The sequence below is a fragment of the Lynx rufus genome, unplaced genomic scaffold (assembly GCF_022079265.1).
Source record: "Lynx rufus isolate CCGP_SWC_20201006 ecotype Redwood Valley unplaced genomic scaffold, mLynRuf1.p SCAF_4, whole genome shotgun sequence".
Classification (NCBI taxonomy): domain Eukaryota; kingdom Metazoa; phylum Chordata; class Mammalia; order Carnivora; family Felidae; genus Lynx; species Lynx rufus.
This window is the reverse complement of record NW_025814856.1, coordinates 12043549-12057813: the sequence shown is the minus strand read 5'-3', so window position 1 is coordinate 12057813 and position 14265 is coordinate 12043549. Positions and strand designations below refer to the sequence as shown.

Sequence of the window (14265 nt, the reverse complement as noted above, 5' to 3'; positions counted from 1 at the left end):
GCAAGCACAACCCAGAGTCAGTAGACCTGGGTCAGGCCCAGAACCCTCGGCAGGGCCCTCTCCTTACGATCTTAGGGTCTCAACTGTGAAACGGGCTGACCAGTGACCTGTGTTTGTATAAATGGGCCACCCAGCCAGGCCCAGGGCGGGTTCGCCCAGGACTTCAGGCGTGGGGATTGTGGCAGGGGGCACAGAGGGGGCCACGAATTCCACCGTGGGGCTTGAGCTCGAGGGCCTGCATCTCTCCTCTCGTTGGAAGGTGGCTGCATGCGGGGTCCTCCAATATGGCTGTCCTGGACGTGCCCTTGCTCTCAGGCTTCCGGGTGGACATTGAGAGCCTAGAGCAGGTGAGGTGGTGCCGGAAGGCGGAAGCCAGGCGGGGTCTCTAGCTGACCACCCTGACCAGGTTGCAAATTCCCAGCTCTTTTTTTTTTTTTGCCTTTCCGGGCAAAGTTGGTGCTTTTGGGCTGGTCGCCTGCTGAGGGGCAGGTGGGGAGGGGTGGGATCCAGGTGGTGGAGGAGGGATTCAGCAAATATGGGTGTGCTTTAGGGACAACATGGGGTGCCATAGGATGCCCTCCGCCCTCGTTCTCCGGAGACCTACCACTACCCTCAAACTCAAGAGAGACAAGCCCCATGCCCCCTTTTGTGCGAGGGAGGCACAAAAAGGGGGGTGCTGTCTTGCCCGAGGCCGGAGGAGGCCTGCAGTGTAGGGAGGATGGAGAAGGAAAGGCAGGGAGTGGGGGCGATCAGGGAGGCTGGGAAGAGGCAGGGTAAGGAGAAGGGCCAGCACAGAAGCCTTGGTTTTATGGATCAAACACGGAATTCCCAGGCTGGAGGGTGTTACATGTTGTAGATGAGGTAAAAGCAGGTGGCAGGGCCCAGCTGGGCACCTCGGGTTGCCTTGGGCTGGGGCTGGATCAAGGGAGGCTGCAGGAAGGGGAGGGAAGGCGGGAGCTCGGGGTGCCTTCTCCTGGGTTCCTGGGGGGCTGGCAGGGCACGGGTCACACTGACCTCCATCCCCTGGGCCCGGTCCATGGCGACTTGCCGGACAACCATAGGCAAGCCCCCAGCCTCTGGGGCCTCGGCTTCCTTCCGGAACTGGCCCACCTCCCACTGACCAGCGTAGGCCCCACGAAGACCGGGGAGGAAGCAAGCACTGGGGACAGGGGCTGGGTGGACCCTGACCTCTGGCTTCCTCGCCAGCTGCTCTCTGACAAGCATTTCACGCTGAAGAGGTACGAGGTGGCTGGACGCAGAGTCCTCTTCTACTTTGATGAGGTACCGGCAGTGGGGTGGGGGCGGGGCAGGGGTGGAGGCTCCGACCGCACCCCAGTTAGTGAGGGCAGAGCTGTCCTGGCCCAGTGTGGTTCCTGCAGCCATCTCCTATCATGAGAAAGAAACGAGGGCAATCATAAATCCAGGCAGAGCTGGCACAGCTGGTGGCCTTGTGCCCCAGCCAGCTCAGCTCACGTTGGTGGGAAAAGTTGGGAGGGATGTGGAACGGTATTCAGGCAAAAAAAGGAATGAAGCACGGGTGCACGTGGATGAACCTGGAAAACATACTGGATGGAAGAAGCCAGACACGAAAAGGCTTCGTAGTGTATGATCTCATGCACATGAAATGTCCAGAACAGGTGAATCCATAGAGACAAAAAGCGGATTAGCGGATGCCAGGGGCTAGGGGAGGGGAGAGTGAAAGACCGGCAGAGATGTTTTTCCAGGTAGGATGGAAGGACCCAGAGAATTGAGTGGAATCAGGTTCCTGTGTTTCACACACCCCCCTGGGTATCCCCCCCCCCCAAATCGGCCAGTTCTGGGCGCATGCTTTGAGGCAGAGCAGAGCCTAGGGGCCCTAGCTCATCCCTGAGCCTAGTGGCCCCAGCCAGGCCTGAGCCCGTCCACTAACCCCGCAGATCCCCAGCCGGTGCCTGACCTGCGTGCGGTTCCGGGCGCTCCGTGAACATGTAGTGGGCAGGACGTCCGCGCTGCCTGTCTCTGTGTACGACTACTACGAGCCTGGTAGGCCCGCGCCCGCCCGCGCCCGAGCTCAGTTCCTCGCCTTGTCACCCATCATTTCGTCACTCTTTGCCTCCCGCGTCCCGCAGCCTTTGAAGCCACGCGCTTCTACAATGTCAGCGCGCGCAGTCCACTTGCCCAGGAGCTGTGCGCAGGGCCCGCGTGCAACGAGGTGGAGCGCGCCCCGGCTCAGGGCCCCGGTGAGTGCGCGGGGCCACTGCCACCCCGACCGTCCTTTTAGAGCTCAGATCAGAGCGGAGAAGGGGGGTCTCCAGGCAGAGGGGGACCGCTTGGTAAAGGCAGGAGAAGAGGGCAAGGTCAAGGGTGAACATTGTGGGGGCGGGGCCGAGCAGAATGTCGGTGGGCAGCGGAAAGGGGCGGGGCGAGCGGGGTGCAGGTGAGGGCGGGAAGGGGCGGAGCCGAATGGGGTGTGGGCGGGCAGTGGAAGAGGGCGTGGCCTAGCGGGGTGCAGGTGAAAGTGGGAAGGGGCGGGGCCCGAATGGGGTGTGGGCGGTCAGCGGAAAGGGGCGGGGCCGAGCGTGGTGCAGGTGAAAGGGGGAGGGGCGGGGCCTGAATGGGGTGTGGGTCAGCGGAAAGGGGCGTGGCCGAGCGGGGTGTGGGCGGTCAGCGGAAGGGGGCGGGGCCGAGCGGGGTGCAGGTGAAAGTGGGAAGGGGCGGGGCCGAATGGGGTGTGGGCGGGCAGCGGAAGGGGGCGTGGCCTAGTGGGGTGCAGGTGAAAGTGGGAAGGGGCGGGCCCGAATGGGGTGTGGGCGGGCAGCGGAAGGGGGCGTGGCCTAGTGGGGTGCAGGTGAAAGTGGGAAGGGGCGGGCCCGAATGGGGTGTGGGTGGTCAGCGGAAAGGGGCGGGGCCGAGCGGGGAGGGAGGGCGCCCAAAGCAGAACCCGTACCTCTCTTCCTCCACAAAATAGAGGCGTAGCGACTGCAGGGCCCTGGCCATGAACTCAGAGAGCGGCCGCAGCAAAGTGTTGGGCGGGGCTGGGAGGGGTCCTTCAGGGCCTTTTTATTTTTCAAACATCTTGAAATGGGTTTAGATTGCTTTCGTTGATAAAATTTTGTTTTCGTAAGTAGTAAGCAAACACTTGAATGAAATTCTACCAAGTCAGGGCTCAGGGACTCCCAATAACTGTCGGGCCCCAGGCCCCACCCGGTGGAAGGTAGTCCCTGCCCCCGGGGACTTTTCCCTCACTCCAGGCCCGGTGGGAAGCGCAGACCAGGTGGGGATTGGGGTCCCCCAGTCCCTGCCGACTTCGCCTCGCCCCCAGGCTGGTCTCCAGGCGAGCGGGGTCCTGCTGCCGCCCCAGAGGAGGGGGCGAAGATTACGCGCTGTGGCTGCCCCCGCGACTGTACCGCCCGCGGGGACCCTGTCTGCGGCTCTGATGGCATCGTCTACACCAGCGCCTGCCACCTGCAGGAGGCCGCCTGCCTAGGCCGCGAGAGATTGGAGCCCGCGCCCCCTGGCCATTGTGTCCTCGGTGAGGACCCACTCTGGATCCAGCCTGTGGGACCCCACCTCTCCCTGCATATAAATAGTGCATCACCCTATCTTTGTCATTACCTCTTCCTCCTCTCCATCACCTCCTCCTCCCCATCACCACCTCCCCACTCCCCCAACCCCCTTCTAGCATCACTCTCTCCTCTTCCTTCCTTTCTTCTTCCCTTCCTCCCACCGCTCCTTCCTGAATCTCACAGTCCTGGATTCTCTGTCCCTGATCCCCACAGCTTTCCCCACAACGGTGGCCCCTGCATCTCTCCTCCAGTCTCTGTCTCTCTGTCTTTGGACTCGAGACCATCACCCTCTGTTCCTCAGGCGTTGTGTATCCTCTGTGTTCCTCTGGTTCCGTGTATCTGGGTTTCTGGGTCTCCTCAATCTTGCTGAGTCTCTCCTCACTCCCACCCGAAGCTTGTGCCTTTCTGCATCTACCCATCTGTGATCTCTGTGTCCTCTTCCCCCACCCTCTTCCCCCACCCTTGTGACCTCCCACCTCCTTCTGGCCCATATCTCTCTTCTGCAAGGTCCCTCTGGGCTGTCATCCAGACCCCCCCCCCTCCAGTGCCTTCCTACTGACTGAGTGCCCCTTCCTTTCAGAGCAGCTGACACCAGCCTCTGCGTCATACAGTTACGACTATGACCCAGCCCCCCTGGACGCTGGGCGTGTGGCAGCTGCTCATGGCCATGAAGTGATAGACTTGGAGGGGGAGGCGGAGGACAGGTGAGAGCTGGACCCCCCCAACTCCCTCCCCTCACTTGCCCTGGACCTAGCGGGAAGGAGAGTGACTCATCGAGGGGTCCGCCTGCAGGTTTCCAGGAACGAAATGGGGGATCCGTTCTCTCCTGACCCCTCTCCCCACAATCTACCCAACACACATCAGAGAACAGCCTGTATGAGCCTGGTGAGGCTGAGTCCTCCCAAGGACTGGACCCCAGTACAGACCTGTCCATGAGGCCCACTGGGACTCTCTGTTAAAGAAAGAAATTATTCACGCTGCTTGTTAAAGATGGGAAGGAAGACTTTATTCAAGGGAGAGAACTTGAATACGAGATAGGTAGCGGGACCATGCAGTGGGGTCTTGCAGTGGAGAGGAAGACCGGACCCAGCTCTACAAGAAAAAGTGGGGATTTGTAGCCAAGGACCAGGATGGGGGGCAGTGGATGGAGAATTACGAACAGGAAACATCGGGATGAAGGGGGGATTCTGGCGGGACCCACCTAACAGTATTTCCGCTGAAGGCAGGCCAGGGTATCAGACTGCGCCCCAGGGGTGATGGGGAGGAAGGGGCCCATTAGATACCGAGAGTGATCAGATATGGGGGGGCGGGGGAGGATTCCAGCTTAAGCTAAGTAGCAGGGTTCTTGCCACAATTGGACAGTGCTGAGATGAACACAGAAGCCCAGAAGTTGAGGCCCAGCTGAAAAAGAGTTTGGTCAGAGAATCTTCATCACTCCAGGGAAGGGAGGAGGAAGTGGGTGAGGCTGGGAAGGGGCGCTGGGCAGACTTCCTGGAGGAGGCGAATCTTTTGGTTCTAAGTTAACAGCAGGCTCCAGAAGTGTAAGCCACAGGTTGATTTTATCGGCTTAGCTATGTGCCAGCTCCCAGGGGTTGCTGAGCACCGTCAGGCCTGAGGCTGTGTCTGCCTGAGCCCCGGGTCTCTCCACTATACATCAGTGGCACAGGCTGGTTTCCACTCCCACTCAGCAAACCCAGTGGGAATGCTTGTCCTTGGGCACCCACCAAAGTCTGGGAGGCTCGGGGTGGGGGTGGGGAGCGTCTTCCCACACCAGGCCCTGGGGCTTAATCCGAGTGCATTTAATACAATCGTTGATAGGGCTGCTGGGGTTTTATGGCTGCTGTTTCAATACGTGTTCTGTTTTGTTCTCCACGTGCCTCCCTTTGGGTTTACTGAATATTTTTGGAGGCTTCCATTTGGATTCCGCTCTTCCTATTGTAGCATTCTTTTTTTTTTTTAATCTTTTTTGTTTATTTTTGAGAGGGAGAGAGAGAGAGAACGTGGGGTAGGGGCAGAGAGAGGGGGAGAAAGGCTCCATGGTGACACAGTGCAGAGCCCGATGCAGAGCTCAAACTCACAAACGGTGAGATCATGACCTGAGCCGAAATCCAGATTCAGACGCTTAACCGACTGAGGTGCTTAACCAGGCACCCCAGCATTACTTTTTACTCGTAGCTTCGGGAATTATAATACATCCTTAAATTTGTTTTTTTAATGTTTATTTTTGAGAGAGAGAGAGAGAGGACAGAGCCGTGAGCGGGGAGGGGCAGAGAGGGAGACACAGAATCCCAAGCAGACTCCAGGCTGTGAGCCATCAGCACAGAGCCCGACGCGGGGCTCGAACTCACAAACCGCGAGATCGTGACCTGAGCCGAAGTCGGACGCTTAACCGATTGAGCCTCCCAGGCGCCCCTAGCATTACTTTTTACTCGTAGCTCCGGGGATTACAATATACATCCTTAAACTTTTCGGTTTACTTGGTGAGAGTTCCGGACTGCTTCACCAAAAACGTAGCAACTTTGAAGCCATTTCTGTCCATGTGTGATCCTCGCCCGCCCCTCATGTTGTAGTTGTCCTGTGCCCGGCTTTAAACTCTCCCAAGCATTGCCCACCCCTCCCTCCTGTATCTGCTAGCTGTCTCCAGTGCCCGCCCAGAAGTTGGCTTTTGTTTTTCTTTGGTTCGGGTGGGGGTGGGGGGTGGGGGAGGGAGGTAGTTATTAAACTTCTAAATTTGAGGTAATCCTAGTTTCCCACGCGGTTGTCAGAGATAACACAGAGACCTCTCAGGTGCCCTTCACCCAGTCCCGCCTGCGGTGACATCCAGCAGATGGGTCTGAAGACAGTGTCATACCAGGAGATTGACGTCCATACCTCCTATGTTCATAAGTCACCGCTTTGGCAATTGAGCCTGTGCTATTTCCCCGCACATAGGTTTGTGTCATCACCCCCATAGTCGATACAGAGCAGCTTCCCTTTCATAGTGGCGCCCACCTGGCCCCTGTCTGTAGTCTGTCATTTCGGGGATGCTGTGTAAATGGAATCCTGTTCAGGTTGGCTTTTCTCACTCAGCAGAGTTCCCTTGCCATCCGCCCACGTTGCTGCGTGTAGCGGGAGTGAACAACTTGTCCCATCACCGTGACCCGGTGGGGGTGGGCAGGGTCCTGAGGGGCCGGGCCAGACCAAGGGCCCCCCAACTCCTCTCTAGGGACGATGCACCTGCCCCAGTGGGCAGAAGCGGCCAGGCTGAGCCGTGACGTGGAGGCAGGTTCCGCCAAGGGGACCTGGCAGCCCACGATGTCTTTCTCTTTTTCTCTCTTCAGTCAGAGTGGCTTCTCTTCCTGATGCTCTGAGCAGGAGGACTTGATCTGGCTGCGTGCTATCACTGTCCGGTCGCTGGAAGGGGGCCACTGATGGGAGAGCTCCCGTGACTCTCTGGTGGGCTGGCGGACCCCACCCCAGGTGACCCCAGCCTCCGAATGAACCTGATAAACAGAACACAGAGACCTGCCTCCATGGATGACGGGCCTCCCCCCAGCCCTCCCTCAACCGGAGGGTCGGCCTCGATCCCCCCACCTCCTCAGCTGCACCTGGGGCTGGGCACCCCCCCCCTCAGGCCAGAGCAGCTCACGCTCCCCCCGAGGAGACGCTCCTCGGAAGGACCTGTGGCCAAAGGCCTGTGTCGGAGGAGACACGATGACATTTAGCCCAAATCAGGGACACAAAAAACACCCATCCCCTCATCACCAACTTCGAAGTGAAACAGTCCGCCTTTCTCCGAAATCGCAAAGCTGTGGACCCCTTTGGGGCACCTGGGCCGCTGAGCCCCTGGACCTAGACCCCAAATGGTCCCATAACTGTTACAGTCCCCACACACACCCCCTGTCTCACCCCAGGGGTCCCTGAATGTTCTGTCTTGACGGCCTGCCAGCCCCTGAGGGCAAGCCAATGGCTCTGACCCAGGCACCTTCAGCTTCCTGCCTCCAGGGCTAGGTCGACTTCTCATCTCGGGGCCTCACCACCGCCTACTCCCCCCACGCCCGGACTCATCGTGCGGACCGCCCTCTCCCAGCTCCACGACCAGACCTGCCTTCCCTGGGGGACCCTCCCAGCTGTCATCAGATTCCTCTTTGTAACCCGCAGGGGATGCCTTGTCTCTGTTAACTCCTGCGCACTGTCTCCCCACCCCCTTGCGGTGGTATTTATTTCAGCCCACGCTGCTCATCTCTGACCCCCACCAGGGACAGCACAGAGACCCTGAGGGTGCTGCCTGGCCAGTGGGTCCCCGTCTTGCAGCACCGGCCACTTCCCCGGCCCGTTCCTCCCACTCCCAGCCTACAAGGGATGGTTCCTGGGCCCTGGGCCCCTTTCCCGGTGGAGGCAGCTGGTGTAATAAAAGCTCATTTCCAGAGTCACAGGCTTTGGCCTCCGGGGGGCAGCACTGAGGACTGGAGCCCCAGCTCCCTAGTTCCCTAGTCGACGGGCCCAGCCTTTCAGAGCAGGATGGGCGAGGAACGTTTCAGACGCCTGCCCCCCAACCTAATGGTAGATTCCTGTGCATTTCTAAGACATTCTACCGGTGTAGAGAGGTCCCAGGTACCCTTCCCCAGCGGCAACATAATTGGAAAACTCCTACGTCATCAACCAGGCTATTGACGTGGATGTACTTCACTAATCTTACACTTCCCCGGGTTCCTATGCACGTGAATGTGTCCTGGAGCTGCCTGCCCTCTGGCTCGTTCTTCCCCAGACCAGAGACCATATGGGCCCCGGTGGGGAGCCCCGGTTTGGCCCCCACTTCCCTCTGCCTTGGGGAGCTTGCTTACCCCCAGACGCAGTGCCCCGTGGTGCTCTCTGGGAGGCAATGGCCGTCCTTCCCCGTGTGGTGCCCTCCTCTAAGTCTGTTCAGAACGGCTCAGGCCCGGGGCAAACAGCTGGGGGTGGGGGGGGGTCACAGGGCTACAGCCCTCACCCCCCAGGCCCACACTGTCCACCTTCCAGTCACCTGCGCATCTGATCCTGGAGTCGTGGGGGACATTAGCATCAAGAAGGGGTACCTTGGGGTAAAGGGAAGGGGCGCCATCTGGCAGCGACAGTAGGAGACTTGGGTCCTGTGGCTCCTGAGGAGTAGAATGGGGGCCTCCACGGTGATTATTCAGGAGACCCCACCCCCAAACCCTGGAGCCCATGCCAGAGCTCGACCCGGGGCTTTTAGGAAGGAGGATGGCCCACCAGCCTCTTGGTGGGGGGGGGGGGGGGGGCGGGTCCCGCAGCAGGTGCAGGACAGCATTGGCCTTGCCTCCTCGGCCCCACCTTGGACAAGGTGGGGGGGGGCTGGCTGGGCCTGGGAATATTCATTAAACCCCCGTATTCGTTTCCTGGGGTTGCTGTAGCCAAATACCACAAAACAGGTGACTTAAAACGGTAGAACTTTATTCTCTGACGGTTCCGGAGGCCAGAAGTTTGAGATGCGGGCGTGGCCAGGGTTGGCTTCTTTTGGGGGCTCCACGGGAGAGTGACTCAGGCTGCTGTCCCGGCCTCTGTGGCCTCTGTCGGTCGTGGGGCTCCTTGGCTGTGGCTACGTCCCCCCAGTGTCTGTCCTCGTGGTTGTATGGCCTTCTTCCCTGTGTGTATCTTTTCCCTCTTCTATTTATTTTCATTTTTTATTTTGATTTATTTGAGAGAGAGCAAGTGCGAGTGGGGGAGAAGGGCAGAGGGAGAGAGAGAGAAAGAATCTTGAGCAGGCTGCACACTCAGTGTAGAGCCTGATGCAGGGCTCCATCCTGTGACCCCGGGGATCATGACCTGAGCCAAAATCGAGTCGGCCGCTCAGCCGACCGAGCCACCCAGGCACCCCCCCACACCCCGTCCCCTTCTTGCAAGGACACCGGGCCCACCAGATGACTATTTCCAAACAAGCTCACCTTCAGAGGTTCCCGGTGCCTGTGAACCGGGAGGGGCCCCGGTTCGACCCCGTGCCGCCCCCCCCTCCATCCAACCCACCTTCCAAGGGGCCATCACACGAGCGAGGTGGACCGGGTGCCAGTGCCCGGGGTGCCCCCCTCCCTGGAGGCCGTCGAGGCGCCTGGAGCCCAGCAGAGCAGCCCCTCCCGCACCTTGTCCCTGAACTCGGCAGACACGTAGTAGTAGACAAAGGGGTCCACGCAGCTGTTGAGGGTGCTGAGCGCCAGGCTGGGCACGTAGGCGGCATACAGGTTCCCCCAGGCGTCCGGGCCGGGGTCCGAGTAGTGCCACAGCAGCAGCGCGTTGCTGGGCACGAAGAAGGCCACGGCCGAGGCCAGCACCAGCGCCGTCAGCCTCCGCGCGGGCCTGTAGCGCCGGCCGCCGGCCGCCAGCGTGCACAGCGTGGCCCCGTAGCTCAGCAGCATGGCCAGCACGGGCAGGAAGCAGCCGAGCACGGCCAGGCAGATGAAGACGGGCCGCCAGTAGGAGGCCTGAGCGCCCACGGGCAGCACGTCGTGGCACAGCACGCGGTCCGAGTGCGGCAGGCGGAAGGTCTGCCGCTGCAGCGCCAGGGGCAGCGCCACGGCGAAGGCCGCCAGCCAGGCCACGGCGCAGAGCCCGGTGGCCAGGCGCCAGCCCCGCAGGGTGAGGGCCCGGAGCGGGTGCACCACGCCAAGGTAGCGGTCCAGGCTGATGGCGGCCAGCAGGAGCACGGAGCCGTACATGTGGCCGTACAGCCCGGCCGTGCTCAGGCGGCAGGCGGCCTCGCCGAAGGGCCAGTGCTGGTCCCGCAGGTGGTAGGCGACGCGCAGGGGCAGCGTGAAGGCCAGCAGGAGGTCGGCCACCGCCAGGTTCATCAGCAGCACGGTGGAGGGCAGCCGCGGCACCCGTGTGGCCAGCACCCACAGCGCCAGGCCATTGGCGGGGAGCCCGACCAGCAGAGTCAGCCCGTAGAGCGCGGGCACCAGCCTCGTGGGCACCCAGCCCAGCAGCAGCGCCCGAGAGCCGTCCGAGACCTCCACCTCGTCGCTGCTGTTGGCCCAGGGCCGGCCGGGGAAGCTGCGCAGTTTGGGCGGGAGAGGGGTCCCCTCCCGGGGCCCGGTCGGGGGCCCCGGTGTGTCGGCTGCGGGGGGAAGGGGATGAGGGGCGTTGAGAGTCTAACCGCCACCCCCGCTCCCCACCGCCCGGCCGGTGGTGCGGCTCCCGAGGGGGCCGGAGTTCAGGCCCCGGCTCTCAGGAGCCCCCAGCTCGGTGGGTCAGAGCTGGACACAGACGCCCCCGGCCCCGTGTGGGCTCAGGGCTGGGCTGGAGGCCCCTCTCCACCCCCCCCCCCCGCCACCTATTTCCCCCTCATCGACTCTAGGCCTGCCCCCGGTCCCAAGACGGGGCCCACGGTCACTCACCATCACCTCCCCCCGTGCTCCCCAACTCGTCGTAAGTGAGGTGGGTCTGAGTGCCATCTTCCAGGCTGAACCCCAGCACCAGGGGCCACAGCAGCAGAAGTAGGCACATGCTCCGAGACGACACCGGCTGCTCTGGGCTGCGGCCGGCTGAGCTCGGGCTTCCTGCCCGGCTGGACCCCCACCCCCAGCTTCCTGAGTGCCAGTGGAGGAGTGGACAGGGCCTGGTGAGATAAACCAGCCCCTGCCCCCACAAGCCCATGGCAGGCTCCCGGTGTGGCCCGAGGAGTCCCGGTGGCTGGGGTCACTCAGTGACGCTCAGGTGCCTCATGGGGTCCAGGTGCCGGGCTGGCGGGACGGGGGAGGAGGCTCCAGGCTGCAGTCCCCGCCCCCTCAGCACCCGCTGGGCCCAGAAAGCCTCTGTGGGCCAAGTGGCCGCTTCCCGCCGTCTAGTCACATCTGCAGCCACCATTCCCACGACGGCCCTCTGGGTCGCATCCCCAGTTGAGGGCTCTTGGCCCTTCCCGAAGCCCCCCCCACCCCACCCCTCACCTCCTGTCTGTGGCTGGCTGGCCCAGAGCCCTGCCTCCCCAGGTCAGAGGTCGGAGCAGGTGAGTGATTCTCCTCTCCTCCAAGCACCCCAGGTCCTCGGTGGGGGCTGCCCTGCACTGTCCCCTGGGCGGGCGGGCACCAAGTGAGGTGCGGAGAGGGGAAGGCACTCTTGTGAGTCTGGGGTCTGCTGAGGGTGTCTGAGGGGGTCTTGGTCCTCAGCCTGGACCCACGATGCTGACCACGTGCTATCCTGGGGTGCCTGCTTCTGGGAGGTGCCCATCCCTGGCTCTCGAAGCCCCTTCTGCTCCCGTCCTGGCTCCACCTCCAGCCCGGGGCCCCTGAGGGTGGTCGTGGCCATATCTGAGCCTGAGAGTGGTGGCCGGGCCAGCCCAGGAGACAGGGCCCCCCCCAGCCACCCCCACCCCGCTCTGGCCCCTCCACGTCCCTGCACTGAGATGGGGCCCACTGTGCAGATGAAGACACTCAGAGGGGCTCAGAGGGGAGGGTCGTCCTCTCTTCTACACACAACCCCCCCCAGATGTCCCCCTAGGGAGAGGCCTCGACCATCGTGCCCTGGGGAGCTCCGCACTGGGGGTTCTTGACCTGTGTGGTCAGGGTCGGGCCACGGTGGCGGCAGGGGGGTGCGGTCTGAGAGCAGGGGGACCCTGAGGGGTGGTGGGGGTCAAGGGAGACGAAAGAAACTAGGACTGGGAGAAGGAGTGCGATGTGGCCGTGTTCTGGTGTGGCGAGCCTTAATCTAGCCACACACTTGGGGTCGCAGGAACCAGGAAGTGACTGAGCAGTCCTGGACAGAGTCAGTGCAGCTGAGGGTGAGATGCTGAGGTCCCTGCCCTCAGCCCGGGGTGGGGGGTGGGGGACCGAGGCCTGGAGAGTTCCCCCTGGGACAGGGTCTCAGCCAGGAGTCTCTTCCATTTCCAAGCTTTTCCCACCGGTACCAGTGACAAATTCAGCCCCATGCCTACGTCTCTTGGCAACTCATGACCCGTGTCACTCTCAGGGCGCAGGGAAACCCGGATGAGGACCCCCCAGTGGCCCTGCAGGAGCAGAGCAGCGAGCCCGTATGGGGGGAGGCTGGGGGCTGGCAGCTGGGCGACTCTGGGGCAGGGCCGAGCCCCCAAGGGGGGAGGTTTGACTGTGTCTGGACATTGAAGGCAGGCACACATGTGCAGGAAGTGAGTGGCCTTACGGGGTATTCCCAGCAGCTCGGAGGCGGGGAGGCCCATCACGGGAAAAACCCGGTGCCAGCAGAAGGGGGCAGACCCCCCCCACCCCCCGACACAGAAGGCGCGGGACCACCTACCACGGCGAGGCACTTTCTGGGTGGGGTTGGGGGGCGGGGCTGGGGGCAGCTGCCTTTGGGGAGAAGGATTTGGGTGCCGACTTTCCCCCTTGTGCTTTTTTGTACTGTTGGAATCTTCTCTATCCTCTGTCCCTTTCCATAAAAACATTTTTTTTTATTTTTTTTATTTTTTATTTTTTTTTAAATTTTTTTTTTTTTTCAACATTTATTTTTGCGACAGAGAGAGACAGAGCATGAACGGGGGAGGGGCAGAGAGAGAGGGAGACACAGAATCGGAAACAGGCTCCAGGCTCTGAGCCATCAGCCCAGAGCCCGACGCGGGGCTCGAACTCACGGACCGCGAGATTGTGACCTGGCTGAAGTCGGACGCCTAACCGACTGCGCCACCCAGGCGCCCCCATAAAAACATTTTTGAACAATGTCCATTTTTGAGAGTGTGCACGAGTGGGGGAGGGGCAGAGAAAGCGGGGGGACAGAGGATCTGAAGCGGGCTCAGCGCTGACAGAGGAAAAACATTTTTAAAAAGGCGGAATAGCAGCTTGAAAGAGGAAGGAAAATCTGACCCAAGCTACGCTACCGTGGGGGTGGACCTCGAGGACACTGTCACTCATGCCGAGTGAGATAAGCCAGGCACGAAAGCATAAATACTGCGTGATCCCACTGATAGGAGGTCCCTCGAGCGGTCAGATTCATAGAGACAGGAAGTAGGAGGGTGAGTGCCAGGGGCTGGGGGAGGAGGACGGGGAGCCCGTGGTTAATGGGGACAGAGTTCCATTTTGGAAGACGAAGGGTCCTGGAGATGGGTGGTGGGGCTGGTGGCCCAAAGCCCCTCAGCTGGACACGTACCATGGCTAACTTTTGTGCGTATTTTAATACAATGAAAAACTGATTTAAAATGGTGGGGGGGAAAAAGCAGTCAGATCCGAGTCGGCAGCTGGTCCTGGATTTCTTCAGCTTCCAGCCCCGCCTGGACCCCCAGGAGCCCCCAGAGCCTGTCCTGGCCGGGCTCACGGTCTCTAGTGGAAGCTGGAGGTCAGTGCATCTCCTGACCAGTTAAGAGATGCCTCGGGTCCTCCCAATACAACGCTTCTCGGGGTACCATCTTCGTGCGGATTGTGATTTATGTTGTGCTTTGGAGGCAGGTGGGTGCCCACCTGAAAAGCAACTTGCTTTTCAGAACAATCGGCCTCCTTCTCGGCCAGGACATCAGGGGTAGAGTGCTGCTTAGACCTTGCAAAATAGCCAGTGAGACAAACACTTCATTAATGACAGAATAAGAGAAGAAATGTTCACGAGGCCCCACTGGGCCCCGGCCCCCCCCCCCCAAGCATCACACGCCTGCTTCCCTCCACCACTGCTCCCTCCACGATGCTGGGGAAGGGAGGGCAGCCTAGGAGCACTCCCCAGGCGTGAAGGATTTAGGGAGGGGGGTGCAGGGTGGTTAGGACACAGGGCTGGCTCTTCCTTACTGTGGCATAACCAGCTG

General features: G+C 61.3%; 2 protein-coding genes across 3 annotated transcripts in view; one reads left to right on the top strand and one right to left on the bottom strand.

Moving 5' to 3' along the window:
- The window catches only part of CPAMD8 (C3 and PZP like alpha-2-macroglobulin domain containing 8), an 82146-nt gene extending 74200 nt beyond the window's left edge, over positions 1 to 7946 (top strand). The window contains exons 36-42 of the mRNA XM_047096209.1: positions 260 to 347; positions 1207 to 1281; positions 1917 to 2022; positions 2109 to 2219; positions 3302 to 3511; positions 4126 to 4249; positions 6866 to 7946. Of these exons, the coding sequence (XP_046952165.1) occupies positions 260 to 347; positions 1207 to 1281; positions 1917 to 2022; positions 2109 to 2219; positions 3302 to 3511; positions 4126 to 4249; positions 6866 to 6887 (736 nt within the window). The 3' untranslated portion in view covers positions 6888 to 7946. The remainder of the gene's footprint in view (positions 1 to 259; positions 348 to 1206; positions 1282 to 1916; positions 2023 to 2108; positions 2220 to 3301; positions 3512 to 4125; positions 4250 to 6865) is intronic.
- Positions 7947 to 8954: 1008 nt separating this feature from the next.
- On the bottom strand, positions 8955 to 11034 carry F2RL3 (F2R like thrombin or trypsin receptor 3). Of its 2 annotated transcripts, none has more exons than XM_047095810.1 (3): positions 10910 to 11034; positions 9659 to 10629; positions 8955 to 9188 (listed from the first exon to the last, which is right to left on the bottom strand). In XM_047095810.1, the coding sequence occupies exons 1-3, from the start codon at positions 11016 to 11018 to the stop codon at positions 9063 to 9065; spliced, it is 1206 nt and encodes a 401-aa protein (XP_046951766.1). In that variant the 5' UTR covers positions 11019 to 11034; the 3' UTR covers positions 8955 to 9062. The 2 variants fall into 2 exon arrangements, with proteins under 2 accessions (XP_046951766.1, XP_046951767.1); XM_047095811.1 differs by having other exon boundaries at positions 9096 to 9188; positions 9546 to 10629.
- Between the last annotated feature and the right edge of the window lie 3231 nt (positions 11035 to 14265).

What these genes read in the sequence shown, in the direction of transcription:
- F2RL3 (XM_047095810.1), bottom strand. Translation starts at nt 11,018, where the DNA reads ATGTGCCTACTTCTGCTGCTGTGGCCCCTGGTGCTGGGGTTCAGCCTG. An exon ending in GAGCACGGGGGGAGGTGATG is followed by an intron (nt 10,630 to 10,909) that starts GTGAGTGACCGT and finishes TTCCCCCCGCAG; the next exon opens with CCGACACACCGGGGCCCCCG. An exon ending in CTGCCGAGTTCAGGGACAAG is followed by an intron (nt 9,189 to 9,658) that starts GTGCGGGAGGGG and finishes GAAAATAAATAG; the next exon opens with AAGAGGGAAAAGATACACAC.